This window comes from Xiphophorus couchianus, chromosome 20 (assembly GCF_001444195.1).
Source record: "Xiphophorus couchianus chromosome 20, X_couchianus-1.0, whole genome shotgun sequence".
Lineage (NCBI taxonomy): Eukaryota > Metazoa > Chordata > Actinopteri > Cyprinodontiformes > Poeciliidae > Xiphophorus > Xiphophorus couchianus.
The window spans coordinates 6,253,435-6,269,849 of NC_040247.1; the positions used below are offsets into that span (position 1 = coordinate 6,253,435).

The following is a 16,415-nucleotide window of genomic DNA, read 5'->3' on the forward strand; positions in this document are numbered from 1 at the left end:
GCCATCCACTTGAAGACATTTGTTGCAGTGGCAACTAGATAGATAGATAGATAGATAGATAGATAGATAGATAGATAGATAGATAGATAGATAGATAGACAGACAGACAGACAGACAGACAGACAGACAGACAGACAGACAGACAGACAGACAGACAGACAGACAGACAGACAGACAGATAGATAGATAGATAGATAGATAGATAGATAGATAGATAGATAGATAGATAGATAGATAGATAGATAGATAGATAGATAGATAGATAGATAGACAGATATGTCTCATCTAGTTGAGTTTTATCAGGAAACTCAACAGTTAGAAGAGAATATTTTCTGAATTTCCCAGACATTTAGTGTATAAATTTAAACTGAGAAAAATCGTCTTTCCTGGATTAACATTTTTTAATCATGATTTACAAAACATGTTCAGTTCAATACAAGTCAATATCTATTGCTGCCACTAGATGTCACAAGATATCTTACAAACAATTTTATAGTTTAGGCAATTCTTTATAGGAAAAAAGTATTTGTTTAGTTTAAGTAACTCTCTTGCTGTCGAACTAATCAGCTTATCTCCAAATTAATAACAGTTTAGATATTCCCTCTTCTTATGATATATTAATATGCTTAATACGACTATATTCACAAACTTTCAGAACTAACAGTTTAACTTTTTAAAAATAAATATGCAACATCATGTATGGTGAACTAATACTTTTCAAGTTCTGGAACTATTATATAAAGTTGCAAAGATTTTATTTATTTATTTTTTTTAACTTTTCGTCTTTGTTTACATTGTAGGTGTCACTCGAATTTCAGATAAATCTTTCAATGGAAAAAAGAAGAAAAACAACTGCTACCTGCCTTTCTAAGTAAATGTTGCGGTTGGCCTCTGTTTTTGTTTCTTTTACTTGTTGACAGTTGCTAAAACACACACTGTTATTTCCTTCAGTCATTTTTGCCCTCTAATTATCACCGCGTAGCCTTGTGCACTATGAGAAAATATTTGATCCCGTGCAACTTACATTAATTTTAATGTAAGCAGTCGTATGAAATGGTAATAATTACCCCTCACCACAGAGGCACATTTTAACTGAGAATGCACTTTGCATGCATGTTGTAGCTTGTTAGAATATTGGTATTTTACAATGGTGTAAACTGCTCCCATCATCACAACAAGACGGACTTCTCATTAAACATACTAATTTTTACTCATATTTCCTCTTAGTTCCTTTGAAGCTTGAGCAGCACATGAGGTAACAAGTTCACCTCTTACCTGCTAACCTCAGAGCAAGAGGTGTTTTTTTTTTTTACCTGCTTCATTTAGCTCAAAACCACCTTATCTTGGCAGATCTTCACTCACCACTGGAGGAAAATGGTAATTATGATACAAGTCATAAGAAAGTCAGTTACAGGAGAAAATGTCAGTAAGGACATTCATCAGAAAAGAAAGGGCTGTGAAACTAAAACAGCTTGATACCTCTTCAAACAAAATGTGGTTGTTTTTACATGCGTTACAAACTCTTGCAAATTACCTACAGATAGAGTTCAAATTTAGTTTCTGTCTAGGCTTGTGTTCTGCTTGAATCGTGAAATCTGCCTTTGCGCAAGAAGTAGATTATTGGGGCATTTAAGATCTAATGTGATCAAAGTCATTGTAGTTCTTTTGAAGTAGACATTTGCATAACTGTTTTAAAATCCCACAACTGGTAATAATTTGATTTTGATGTGATAAGAGATTAAGTATGACCTTATTTTTAAAACAGATGCCAAACTATAACATCACGAGGCATGCTCAACATGCCTCAGTTTATCTCAGTTTTGTGTTGGAGTTCCCATAGCAATACTGCGTTATTCTTTGGTTATTTTGTCGTTAATCTAGGACTATTTTGACTTCATTCTTCTAACATTATGACATTTTTTGTCATAAGACTTTGTTCCAATATTAGTACAATATGGAAACAATAGTCAAAATATTATTTCTGGAAGATTCTGACTTTATTCCAGTAATTTAAAAACATTACTCCATTGCAAAGTTATGAATAACTGAAGTGAAATAAATTCAATGCATGGTTCAGAATTTTGGAAAATTAGACTTAGAAAAGTATTACATGTGTAAATATTCAGACATTATCATATAACTGTAAAGTCCAGTGCAGCCAAACATGTTCAGGAGTCACCTAATTAGTATCCAGAGGCTATTTGTGTTTAATGTTGGAATATAAATTTAGAAGTTCAGTAAATGACTGAATAAAAACAGGGAATACACCAGACAGGTCAGAGGTCAAGTTGTAGAGAAATTTAGAAGAGGGTGAACAATGTGGCTCTCTTCCACTCATCATCTGAAAATCTAATAAATATACTGCAAATCTACAAAAGACATGGATGTTCACTGTGTCACAACCGTCAACAATACTACTGTCAAGTTTGGCTTTTAAAGAGAAGTGGTAACGAGAATCCTATTGCTTAAAAGAAAAGTATTGTGATTTTTTTCTCCCTTTCTGCAGTTGCAGAATTTTAACTATTTTCTTTATCCTTTTTCCCTCCTTTCTTCTTATCTCATTTCCCTTTTAACAATTTTTTCTCTCCTTTTGTGTTTTCCCCTTTCTTTTCCATTCATAACCGCAAGTGTAAACATACAATCAGGGCTACAAGAAAATTGTTTATATCAAGGCATATTCATATGAAAGAAAGGCACAATGAAGTTCCAGATCCAAATAAATGTATGTACGCTTTTCATTTAATCTGACTGTACCCGGCATATTTTTCCATTTAATCTGACTGTACCCGGCATATTTTTCATTTAATCTGACTGTACCCGGCATATTTTGGAAAGAAATGGGCAAGATTTTCATGTTCAAAGCTGGTAGAGGCGTTCGCTCCAAGGTTCGCAACTGATTGCACAGAGAGGTGGTCGATCACAGTATGGACTCAGCAGGGATGAATACAAATGCACACCGCACTTTTCAGAATTTTATTTGTAAACATTTAGACTATGTTTCCTTTCACTCCACATTTACTGTGTGTTCTGTAATATAAAATCATCCTAATAAAATACACTAACGTTTGTAGCAATAATATAGGAAAATGTGAACATCTTATTTTCAAAGATGCAAGGCACTCCACTTGACTATGAGAATAATTGGTTTCAGCATGTTGGTCCTCGAACATCAGCAACTTAAAATGCAATCTATATAAAGCTATATAAACCACAGCTGACAAGCTAAACCATGAAGCGCCTCAGCAGTGCTGTTGGAGAAAATGTCACTTTTATCACAGAGAAAGACAAAAACAAAATTGGCCTTATCATCTCCACCACAGAATGGAGAGTTTTAAGTGCAAGTTTTAAGAATTGCACTTGTGCATCCAAATTCATCAAAACTGCTGAAGTGTCCTTTCCTGTCCTTCCCAGATGGGATATAGAAACCTGCTGTGGCTTAACAGGTCCAGAAACACAAGATTACCCGGTGGCGGTGTGGATGACTGAAACAGAAGTCATAACAAGCATAGGCGTTGGAAAGGGGCGACTGCATGAAGCTTGTTTGTTAAAGCAAAGGCGCAGAGCTGTGACATCTGAATTTAATCATGGAACCATCACCAGGCAGATCATGCAAACAACAAGGCAGTTTGTTTATTGTAATATGTGTTTGCTTGATTCTGCAGCAGGGAAAAAAAAGAAGCATAAAACGCATTATTTTCTCTCATCCTCATTGCTTCTGCAGAGGAAAGCACGTTTATCAGTGCATGTGTCCAAAGTCACTTTTCATCTTGGGTTTAATTGTTCAAGTGCATTGTTAGATATAGTTTGGTTTTCTTGTCATAAGTCTCCTTCTCATCATCCCAGTCTCCTGAAGCCTCATACTGGGTGAACAAACTGGTAGACCAGTCTCTGAGACACGTCAGGCTTGCGAATGATTCCCTTTTTGTAGTACTGCCGAATGGAGCGGCTCAGCTTGTCATAATTCATAGCAGGTCTGTTCTTCCTGAGTCCCCACAGTCGCGCCACATGAGCCGAGTCTTCGATTTTAAAAATACCTGCAGGGAGAAACGGGAATCTTTAAAAACAAAGCAAAGCAAAAAAAAAAAAAAAAACACACAGCAACAAGTACAAAACAGAGTGTGAATACATTTTTGTACTTCAGTCACTAGTCAAACACATGAACTTAGGAAGAAAAGTACTGCAACTTTTTCCAACGGCTGACCTGTAGTTTGTTTTTTTTATTAAATAAATAATAATTGAATAAAATAAATTGGAGAAAAATATACAAAAGTTATATCATTGGAAACTAATCAATTATTTTACTTATATAAGCGAATAATAATTTTTATGCACAATTTTTCAGTTCCAGAAAAACTGCAATGACAATGAATATGTGTTAAAATAAAAATTATTTTCATTTAAAATGACTAGCAACACATGGTTTGAGATTGATCCAGTTCTGCTGTTATATATTAAGGTACAAAAATTCATGATTCACAAACACCTTAGTTCAGTTTAGTTCAAACTGAACTAAAATGTGCGGTGTTGGAGAATTTAGCTGGCCAAACTTGGCAAATGTTTAATATTTATTCATAGACTTGTCTATCCTGCATATTCTGGTAGCATGTAACTCACTGCTGAAAGAGGTTTTTTTTCATGGAGTTTGGGAAATAATTAATAAATTCACAACAATAACTATCTCTCTAGGTGGTCTAAATAACCACATGGCAAATCTCAGTAAATGGATCTGAAACGTTATGTTATACTGTCACTTTTCTGACCTCCTGCAGCAGCTGACTGTGCTGCAAGGCTAACACTAGCTTTACTAAAGCAGGAAAAACAGATGAAGAGTCTTCTCTAACCAAGTTAATTTTATTTCTCTCCTCCATAGCAGGTCTTCTGCATAAAACTTTCTTGTTCCACTCATGAAAAAACTTATTTCTTTTGAGTTAAACTACAGTATTTTTATGAACCACAAACGGAGCCCCCAGCCCCGAAACCTCACTACTTTTTGCATTCCTATTTGTCATGCTACTTTAAAATACATTTAGTAAAATGGCAGGAGATGCTGCACCTTTTTCTTTATTGAGCCAGCGTATGCAGCGACCATAGTTGTGAGGTTTGAGCAGAAGCTCTCGGAGGAACTGCCACAGATGAATCGGTTGACCTGAACAGGATGAATCCGCCTCGGACCAAAGCTCCTCACAGCCTGCACAACAAAACACAGGTCCTTCAGGTTGTTGATATCAACCAGCTAAAATGTCACAAAGACATTTATTATTTGAAATCCACATAATGTAATAATTAAAATTGTGAACTTATAAATGGTGAAGTAAAGTGAAGAGAGGCGGGAAACTTGCATTTTAGATTTATTGAGCCTCCTTCTGTTTGTGTTAATGCAGCTTTCATTAAGGTTAGGTAATGTAATTAAATACAAGAAAAAGCAGTAGGAAATCAATCTTACCTGTAGCTTTGGTATCTACAGCTGAGCACCTCTCTTTCATCCAGGCAGCTGGAGATAAAGGTGACAGACAATCAGTTAGAAGAAACAGTAATTTTCACACAGCTTAATTCCACCTAAACAAAAGTCTATTTGCTCATTTCTTTTTGTGGTTTGTTAAATAAACGAAGACATCATATACCTGACTTCCATATATCCAGGTGAGCGTACAGCATGTCTCCGCACAGTGGGGAGCGCTGCCGAAACTCCTCTTCGCTCATGGCACACAGATCCTTCCCTGTCACCTCCTGGAAGGCCTTTCCTGCGTGGGGCAACCTGTACAGGTGTTCAGTCCACAGCATCCACTTTTGGACATTCCCCGTGTTCCACTCTGTAGGGTCTGTAATGGGGTATGAAATGATTATTCTGAACAGGTTGCTTGAATTTCTTCTAATACAGTATGTGCAACATTTGGCTTACGCAAAGCCATTTTCAAGTGTATGTTCTCCGAATGTTGTCAGGCTTAACTCAAAGTACATAAAGTTATTATCCTTTTTATGTCACTGCAGTCCTAATCAGGTGAACAGATGACTGGAGATCACGTAGGTTTATAACAGCCAGCAGCAATACAATGCACAAAACCGCTTCCTTTGTTTGCTTTCCAAGCAGGCGAGACCTCGCCCTTAAGACTGTGTACACGGCTGCTGCCAGGAGAGAATCATCACTGTCACAATTCAGGGAAACTTGTTCAAAAGGTCAGGATTAAACAGATCCTGGAGCAGGCAAACATACGTTTGCGTCAGTAAGGATACGATTGGGAACAGCTGTCATCTTAGCTGGGCTATTTACACAAAAATGTGTTGGTTTTGGGAGTAAGATTGGTTCTCCAACTTAATAATTCTTTTATCTGCAGATAGTGAGCACTGCTCATTTCACTTTGCCAGTTAGATGCATTAAGGTTCCTCAAAATGATGAAGTGCAGCAACAGGTGTGGTAGTGGCGAACAGCCTACCTGGGGTGATGTTGAGCAGTTTGCAGGCTGTTTCAATGTCCTTCAGCACCTCCCCTACGACCATGCTCTGCACCTGCTCCAGAGAACGATCCTCCATCTGACCCTCAAGCCCAGGGGAGAGTCCATGCTCCTGGCTATCAATGACAGGGCACTGCTCTGGCTCCTCGCGGCTCTCCATGCGATTCATGGGTACGGCTAGTGCAGTGGACCCCTCTGAAACTTTCACCACCAAGGCGGCATCTTCAGTGAGGAGCATGTCGTAGCAGGACAGATAGAGGCCCCCTCCACGCTCCAGAGCTTCTATGTTGGGTTTGATGTCAACTGTGTCCCAGGGGTCTTCAGAGCACCTGTTTCGCTCGCGGAAGACGAGTGAATCCTCTGTCATCCCAATCCGGGACACAAAGTCAGAGCTCTCTGGTAAGCCGCTCACTGGATTCGACATCTGAGGAGAAAGACAAAGAGAAGATCTGAAATTCATGCAAGCATCAGAATGGGCTGAAAGATGCCAGAAAAAAGTATCAACATAAATATACCACTAACATCTGAACCTTGTAGAAGCTTATCTTGTCAAATTATGTCTTATTCTTATTCCTCCAAGTACCAACTATACTCCCAGAAACACCATCCTGTGTTACACAAGGAGCTGATTTGAGTTCTTCCTTTATAGCTTCTCCAAAGTCAAAATGAGATTCTTGGGAGATAAACCTCAAGGGAGAGTAAAAGGACACCCACCCCTGGCAGGCATGAGGCAAAATGGATTTGACTGAGTCTCTTATTTGTGGGTCAGTGGCCCAGAATGGTTCTCATCTTGGGGGTGGATGACTTGTATTGAGACCTGAGGTAGCCCTGCTGCCACTTTCAGGCTTTCAAGGTACCGTCTTGGCGGCCCTCTGTCTCCAGAGTCAGCTGGAGATTTTAATCAAAAAGATAATAAAGACAAGAACATGAACAAAATGTGCCCAAAACCATGTGTCCACAAAAAAAAAAATGAAAAAAATATTTTTCAAGTGAAAACCTTTATTGATGGGTGTGGGGTTCTTCCGAACAGGAGATCATCCTCCAAAGTGAACATTTGCCTACGTAACCTGCGACAAAAGAGTAGTCTCGCATATGGCACCAATAATTACTACCTGCCACATCTGGCATATGGGAGGTCGCACTACTGCCACACACCAGGTTATCAGTGATTGTGCCTGAGGTGGCAGTAAAGGAAGTGTGTCCCCACTGAGCACATGTTCAGTGGAGTAATGGCTTGATTCAGTGTAGGGCAAACAATTAAAGTCTCATAAAGTTTGGATAACAAAAAATTATACTTTTTAGGTCAAGTGCAACTTTAACGCTAAGCTCTGAATAAATGCAATGGAATTTATTCAGGTTATGAGCAAAATTTTAGATTTGATTTCTTTTCTATCAAAAGTTTATATTGATAAAAAAAAGAGATATCTTCTTTTCCAAACCTCTCCAAAGTTGAATTATGTTATCGTTCTCGTATTTTGTAAAGATTCCTCTTTCAGCCCCTACTCCTTAACCCCCCTCTTCCTTTTATCTCCAAACTTTTGATAAACTCCAGCCCATCCTCCACTTTTCTCCGTCAGGAGTGAGATTAAACGCCTCTGGTATCCCAGCTTGCTGCTGCGTGTCAACTCTGCTGTGCAACAGCTTGCGCTAAACCCATTAGCGAAGCAAATTTAGCCATATTACCTTCTTCCAAAAGGAAGAGAGGACACAGGAAAAAGATACAGGCTCACACCCCCTGTTGAGAGAGGGATTAAGACTCTGACTGATCTCTAAATGAGTTTGGTCAAGACGCTGATATTCATTTCAGGAGCTTTAGAGCTTGCTCCATTTACTCTGCAAAGAAAAGAACTCCTTCCTGGGAAGCTGATGTGTTTTCACCATGATTGGTAACATTTTCTTTCCTACAGTCTCGAATGTTATTTATTGCAAAAATGTCCTCTATTTTCATTGGAATGAAAAACAAAATTGCTAGAAGGAATATTTTTTTAGGCCAAGAAGTAAATCCTTGAGTTCTGCTTCCTCCTGAATTGAATGCGCTTGCAGACCTGTGAAACTATTTGAGCTTAAAATTAACCAGTGACCTCACATGACTGATGTGAGAAAATGTGGCAAAATGTTCAAATTAAAGTTAATAAGTCGACATTAAACAACCAAAAAGTATGGGCTTTGTTTAAAATAAATACTCAGAGGTGAATCAGAACAAAAAAGGCCATAAATGCCATTTGAAATTCTTTATCTAATGGTGAAAATCATGTTGGCAGAGAGCTCTGCTGGTGTCATTTGAGTGTGGAGTTAAAGGAGTGTGAACAGCCAGGCGTGACTGTTTGCAGTGTGAGTGTTAAAGGGAGACCTCTTTTTTTCCCCTTTCCTTGTTATTGTTTCTCATGGGAATCTTGGGCAGACTAAGGAAGTTATTTTGCAAAGAACAAGATTGAAGGAAGGAGCATCATAAGGCTTCATGTGATTATTTACTGGATGAACCTCTGTTGGTTAGATTCGCTCATTTAGATCCTTTTTATGGCAATACTAATAAAGGCAGGTGCTCAGCTCACACTGTAAAGTACATTCAGACATAACATGAGACTTTTTATGGATATTTGCTTATTTTATGAATCAGAGATAGAAGCCCATTTTCCATTATCTGCAGAGCCTGTTCTGAATATCATGTTCAGACCATCACAAAGCTCCTTTTTTTATCTTTTCAGCAGGATTGTCATTATTAGCCCCTATGTGGGTTGTTTTAACTGGCATTGGGGGATGATGGTCCACAGGATGAATCATTCCAGTCAGGTGCACAGGCGTCGGGCCAATATCCTTGGAAACTGAACTTCTGCAAAGACGTTTTTTTTTTTTTTTTTTGCTAGTCCTAATTAATTCTGTCAGAGGATTGTATTTGTACTAAATGGCTGAGATAAGCCTTCAAACCTACATTGGTAGATGAGCAAATAAACCTGTCACCTGGAAAGATGGATGAGGGAGCGGAAGTTATATGACCCAAGCACCTGAAGCCTGATCCAAATGGTTCATTTTCATGATTACTGAGGATATTTATCATTGTCAGCATCTACAGTACATCAGAATGGGATTTTAAAAGCTCTTTATACTGCCACCTGCTCTTTTGTTTTTTATGTGCAGCCCCATCTCTTGTTTATATCTAGATTATAGATTCGATTGCAGATTCGATTTTGGCCACAACTTCCCATTCCTGGTTAATACAAAGCTTTTTTTTCTCCAAGTAAATCATTTGCTGTTATGTTAAATTCACATGCAAGTGAAATGCAGTCGTGGTTCTTTTTCCATTTTGTTCTTCTAAAAGACAAAGATCAAGACAAATTTCGGATAAGAATTTAAACTGAAAGGAAACCCTAGAAGTATTTTCACTGTAATAAAAACTCGTTAGAGAAAAATTCTTAGTTGGGCTGCCACTGTCCAGCAAGAAAGAAATATTATTAGAAATTAATAGCACTGCTGAGAGCAGATTGTGGATGATTTTAGGTTTCGGATAATAGTTACTTCCTTAAATGATTAGTTATTTATAGTTTATAGTCAGTGCACAGATATCCCAATCTTTTTTATAACACACAATTTTCTCTGCCTCTTCAAAACAAATAAAAATTATATGGGGAAAATTCCCCCATAAAAATACAACTAATGTTCTATTCTCAGATTTAAAACGTTTTGTCAAGATAAAATTAAGTTATACTTTTATAGTTGTAAAATTGAAACTGTCTGGCTGCAAAATCGCTCTTGAGCAGCCAGCCATCTACATTTCTGATGATGATGGCACTGCAATCCCAACTTGGTGATTATATCCAACTAATAAAAAAAATTAACACAGAAATGTGAGCCTAATGAAAAGTAGGCTTAATATTATATCGTAAAGGTTATTTTTCAAAAGGCATTTTTGAACTGATAAAAGAGCCTTGTTGAAATGCATATTCTAATTTATTGAATATGCAACGTATCAGCAATTTTAGAAATCAGGTGAAATTTTCAATGCAGGAATCAACAAGTTTATTTTGTAATGCATAGATGCAACTGTGCTAATACAGTTTTTATCATTAAATGTCTTTATAAGAGTATAAAATGACATGGATTATGTACTTTCTGATGAAAGAGTTTAATACAATTAAAATTTAAAGGTTTATTGTTGTTTCTATGCCTGTTCAATTGTGCAGCAATCTTCTGGTTTCTAAAAAAAGATGAAATGATGATATCATTTTAACTCCTGACAAAGAGCTGCACAGTTGTTCCCTTTTAAATTGAAATATTAAAGAGAAGAACCATAAAGGCAAACATAAAATATTTAGGATCTAGGTTTGAGTGGCGTCTTCTTACCTCTGCAAAGATGCTCTGATGGAAGAACGCTTCAATGCAGATGCGGTTCTCTGCCTATGAACGAAGGTGAAGCAGGCAGTCCACAGTCTGTTTTTCCTTGATGACTGATGCTGAGCCCCAGGCTGAGGCCTGGGATCCCCCTCGCAAGCTTTTTTTTGGCACAATTTCACTGAACCTAAAAGACACAGCCTAAAGCACAACAGCAAACTAAACCTCAAGTGAAAGCACCTGCTGGGGGTGTGTACAAAGTGAAAGGGAGAGAGGACAAGTGACTGGATGACTGAGTGCAAAGGAATTCCAGCACCATTGACTGCAATTTATATTTATAAGGCCGTTGTGTTTACTTACGCACACAACCCAGAGCGTGTGTGTGTCTTCATTTTTGTGTATATCCACGCAAGCACAGTTTCCTTCCAAATTAATAGCTGACTTCAGAGCTTAAGTGAGAAAATTAAAAGTGCCACTTTAAGTGTAACAGACAAATGCCTCATTGTAATCAAGCTCAGTTGATAAGTACACTTAGATTTATTTCCAAACTTTTCCTTTTGGTTGTATTTCTGGCCTTGACGTCTTGTTTTACTTTAAAATGTCTTTTGAATTAGGGCATCTATTAGTTAGTTACTATTCACTTGTAAAATGTATCTTTTGGTGACCATAAGAGTGGAGAGGTGTACGGAGCCCTGTCCAGGAAGAAAAACGGCAAGTGACTGAGGGTCATTGTGCGTAACGGAAACCCTGTAAATTCCAGAAAACTAACAGGTACCATAGAATTGCACAAAAATCTGTGAGGGACAAAGTCAAAGTCAAACACTTTTTACTGTTTCAGTAAACAAGAATGGCCCAAAATACCTTCTGAGATTATATACGAACTGACTACAGAGGTTTATTTAGCAAATATTAAGTCATGCTGGGTTTAAAAATCAAAAACCTTGTGTTTTTTGTGTTATTTCTGTTTTGCTTTAAATCTATGTACTTTCAAAAGCCCAACTCCTCTGGATATTTGATGCAATATAATATTCAATTTATTTTTACATTTCCTTGTGACTGTGTTGTGTATTGATACTGATTCTTTATGGATATTATTTAACTGTTGCTAAATAATACAGTGATTCTACTCATTAGAGGGTTTTATGAATAAATTTGACTTTACTTTACCTGCACTGCATATAAACCAGCTTTGCTGAGCAAATAGGAAAATAAAAATGTTGCTCAACAAGTATAAAGTGAAACAAAGAATAATATTTTGGAACACTGGTATTTTAAAAAGAATGAAAAAATGTTTTTCAAATATTTCTTACTTGCAAAAAATTCTTCACTAATATTGCTCAAGCAGGGCTGCACAGTGGCGCAGTTGGTAGCGCTGTTGCCTTGCAGCAAGAAGGTCCTGGGTTCGATTCCCGGCCAGGGTCTTTCTGCATGGAGTTTGCATGTTCTCCCTGTGCATGCATGGGTTCTCTCCGGGTAGTCCGGCTTTCTCCCACAGTCCAAAAACATGACTGTTAGGTTAATTGGTCTATCTAAATTCTCCCTAGAGTGTGTGTGAATGGTTGTATGTCTTTGTGTTGCCCTGCGACAGACTGGCCTGCCTCCCGCCTGGAACGTAGCTGGAGATAGGCACCAGCAACCCTCCCGACCCCATTAGGGACAAGGGTGAACAGAAAATGGATGGATATTGTTCAAGCATTTTAGGACTGATATTTTTTTAAAATCTTACCTGGAAGCAAACACTAAATCTTAAAGATTATTGCCTTTTTAAAGTTTCTCCACATAGGTCTTTGCTTTATTATTTAGCTGATTGCTGTCAGTGTGGGTTTAATGTTCGTCACAGCTGGGATAAATGTGAGAGGGTGTGCACAAACTGTGTCAAGACTTTGCAGTCGTCAGAGTGTTTGTGGACACACCAAATCAAACTGAGGGATGACAGACTCCTTTCTTCAGAGAATTCAATTTGAAGTCGGACAGAAATGTATGCATTTTTTATGGAGAACCCTGCCATAGTGCATTATTTTTGCTCATTCAAATATAAGTGAGCATTACATAAGATACATTTTGCAGTATAGGACACCTCTCAATCAAAAGTATATCTAAAAAGAAAGTACCAATTTGTACTTGAAGAAAATTTCTGTTTGCTTGTGGCTTCTCCTGACATATATTTCTTGAACTTCATTTGCATGGCAGTTTCTTTATGTAACCTCATTGACCTTTTCCCTGGCTTTGGAACAACATTCACACAGTTGAGAGGCAATGTGCTAAAAGATGCCAAATACCAAGTCACAATCGGTGTACAGTGAGCTTGATATGAGTAATGATTGCGCAGGTGTCCCTACTGTAAACAGGTCTCAGTGACCCACCTAAGCTGTCTTAGCAGTGTCAATAAAAACTTTTTGGTTGGCCTCAGTGTGATCTTTGTTGGGTGCCGAGTTTACTTTTGTCAAGTATGCAGTCGGTTATCATCTCATAGTGGCCATGACACCGCTTCCAACTGTTATCTAACTCAACAAGACACAAAGATTACTTTTAATTCAGAAATATGTGAACTAGCAATTTTAAAATGTGTGTTGGATGACATTAAGCACTTATGCAAGACGCAGAGTGAATGCACATGAGAAAGAATGACAGATGCACTTTGGCTTTGGAAATTTTAAAAACTGTTCATCAATGACGAAATCCTCTGAAAAATGCTGACAGTGTAGTGATAAAAAGGAACATTTTCTTCTCAAGTTTCTTCATAGGTAAATTTTTCTGGTGATTTAATATAACAGTCAGGCAGCACGCCAAAAGCACAGTGCAGCTTGTAAAACAGTGTTATGTTGCAGAGGCATGCCTGATCCTGCAGATGTTTAAAAAAAAGAGAAATCATTTCAGGTTAGAAGATAAAAATTTATGGGATTAATGAAATTTTGAAGTAGAAAGCATGGTGAGTTGAAGAAAATGCACCAACATGTGCAAAAAGTTTAATCTTTCATCACTGGTGTGGTCTGGGCTTTTGCACACATACAACATCACCTTACAAAGTGAGAAAACACGTTGTCCTTTAGGCAATAGTCAAAGCAGCTAGTGAGGTTTCTATTGAAACACCCATAAATAAAGGTTTTAGAGTATGCTGCTCACCCAAAGCAGCTCACTGGTAAATTAATGGTGTAAGGCCAATCACCACATTTAGACTTTTTGTTAGTCTGTGAGTAAGAAAAAGGTAACAGTGAAGGGCTGTGTGCAGCCAAATGGATATCTGACAGATATTAACAGACAGGTGTCTGACAGATATCTGGGGCTTTTCCCAGAGAAGGGCTGAACTGTAATTACAACCCTGGCAATGTTTACAAATAGGAAATACCAGAACTTCAATGTCCTGTGCCGCTATAGACAGAGAAACTAATTAAACTCATCATTAAAGGTCATCTTTTGTTAGATAGAAACGGCTTCAAAGGAACAACTGCAGGTAACATGGTTTTGTGGTTTTGTGTCGTTAGCATTAGCCTCTTTCACTAATCATTTCCATCATATGAGTCAGACGATGTCAGACTTGTTCCGAGTCATCGATGTAAAAATTCCCCTTAACGCAACAGTTCGTATACAAAGCACATGGAGACTGCAGAAAGGTGTCTTAATATATTCTTAAAGTGATACATGAAAGGAGCTAATATCTTTGAATATCAGGATACCAAGTGTGGTATTATAAGTAAATTAAATATGAATTGAGCCAAAGCATAGAGGTGGTAGTCTATAAACCACTGCTTCTGGTAGCAATCGAAAATTTAATGTGATATAATTTGGGCAGTTGGATAAATAAACTCACATAAGACTCAAGGAAACAAGACAAGTTTAATGGTTAACAATTACTACATAGGACAAAATTGGAAAAACCATCAAAATAAGAAAACAAAAATAGCTTGAAGAAATAATTAATAATAATGATGAATTACAGACAGAAATATTCTCCTGTGTGTTTTCTAATTTGCTCATCAAGAATACCTCACATGAAAACTTGTTGATTACTATTTAATAGATAGGACACATCAAACAGTTGTTTAAATCCCATTCATTTATATTTCCTTATTTGACTTATTTGACCCCAGTGACTTTTTAATGTCAATATAAGCTTCTTACTTCCTGTCATTTGGTTTTGGAGGCATTCTCAAACCCTTGATATGAATTTCCTTATAAGCTTATCAGGTCTGTTTGTTCAGTTGCACCTGGTGCTGTTGACACCATCATTTTAAGATGTATTCAGTCTCACGTAACTTAATCAGTTGAAGGTTTCCATTATGAAAGACAGCACCGAGTATAAGAACAGCCTGCCAAAATGCAAATGTTTTGGTCACAAAAGTTGCTGTGAACTTGCCAGTTGTTAAATTGGGCCTCTTTGTTTATCCAGGTCTGCCTGCTTTGTTAAATGCTTGCTTCCTCTGTGACACTTTTTTTTTTTTTTTTAGTGCGTGGACAATGTTCACCAAGGAAATGATTGCAGCAGCTAAATAAATACAATTGAAACAGCAAATAATGTGATTTTGCTGATATCGTAATCTCCCAATCAAAGTGGAGTCTGGTGTTTTCATAACATCCCTCATAAAGCTGAAGATGTTTAAGATGATACACCTGAGGTATCAATTGTCTGCTGTACGTATGAGAAGGGACTAAAAAGTGAAATCTTAATTTTGTGTGCATCGCTATACATATTTAACTGAAAATGTATTTGGAAGATATATTAGTCCAATATCACTAAGAAGATTTCTGGGATTGAGAGGTTACACAAACTTGTCAGATGACCCCCAACCACCTAATTCAAGACACATTATGCTGGGAAGCTCAGAGGTTCAAGTATCATAGTGTCAAGCCCATTTATCACATTCCATTGATCATGGATTGGTCCGAATACATGCCCCCTGAAATAGGCGTTTCAACAACACATCAACCCTACACACACCAATAAACAAGCAGCATCTTGGTTCCCCACCAACAATACTGTGGCCATTCCCTGGGTTTTTCCATAATCAAAACCCATTTGTTGCTGGAGCAAATCCTTTAAGTCAGGCAGAGTAACAGTTTGGCTGAAAGATTTATTATTATTATTATTATTATTATTATTATTATTAATAATAATAATAATAATAATAATAATACATGGAGGTACTTCTGATTCTACTCAAAACATAAAACCAGTTCACTTTTTTTTAAATTGATGTCAACTTTTGGAGAAAAAAATTGTTTACTTCCCAAAATTCATCAGGATGTTGTAGAATATGTTTGTTTTTTTATTACTGTTTTAATCTAAGGAAATGATTATCCACTGTTTGTTCACCTTATGAGCTCCTTATGCTCTGAACCAGTCACAAAAAGGCTGGCACATGTTGCTTGTCATTTATGATGCCTTTAGTGATCTCCACCCAGACAAATACAATCTCTAATCTAATACTGATACTTCCAAAGACAAAAGGTTTTCTGGTTACCAGATGGTGCATTAAAACATGACCACTTCCTATCTACAATTCTGACTACACAATTACATTTTATTATAGATAATTACTTCAACTGGTATAGAAAATCTGTCATGCTTGACATTGACGGAAAATCATGATACTTTGAGTGCAAATCCTGATAGGAGGTGATCAGAGTGTCTGGTTAAAGGGA

The 16,415-nt window shown here is 37.3% G+C and overlaps 1 protein-coding gene across 1 annotated transcript; it reads right to left on the minus strand.

The window, feature by feature from the left end:
- Nucleotides 1–3,772: 3,772 nt before the first annotated feature.
- spdef (SAM pointed domain containing ets transcription factor) lies at nt 3,773–11,076 on the minus strand. The gene is made up of 6 exons (XM_028001752.1): nt 10,788–11,076; nt 6,432–6,873; nt 5,622–5,819; nt 5,444–5,491; nt 5,054–5,188; nt 3,773–4,034 (listed from the first exon to the last, which is right to left on the minus strand). The coding sequence occupies exons 2-6, from the start codon at nt 6,871–6,873 to the stop codon at nt 3,856–3,858; spliced, it is 1,002 nt and encodes a 333-aa protein (XP_027857553.1). The 5' UTR covers nt 10,788–11,076; the 3' UTR covers nt 3,773–3,855.
- Between the last annotated feature and the right edge of the window lie 5,339 nt (nt 11,077–16,415).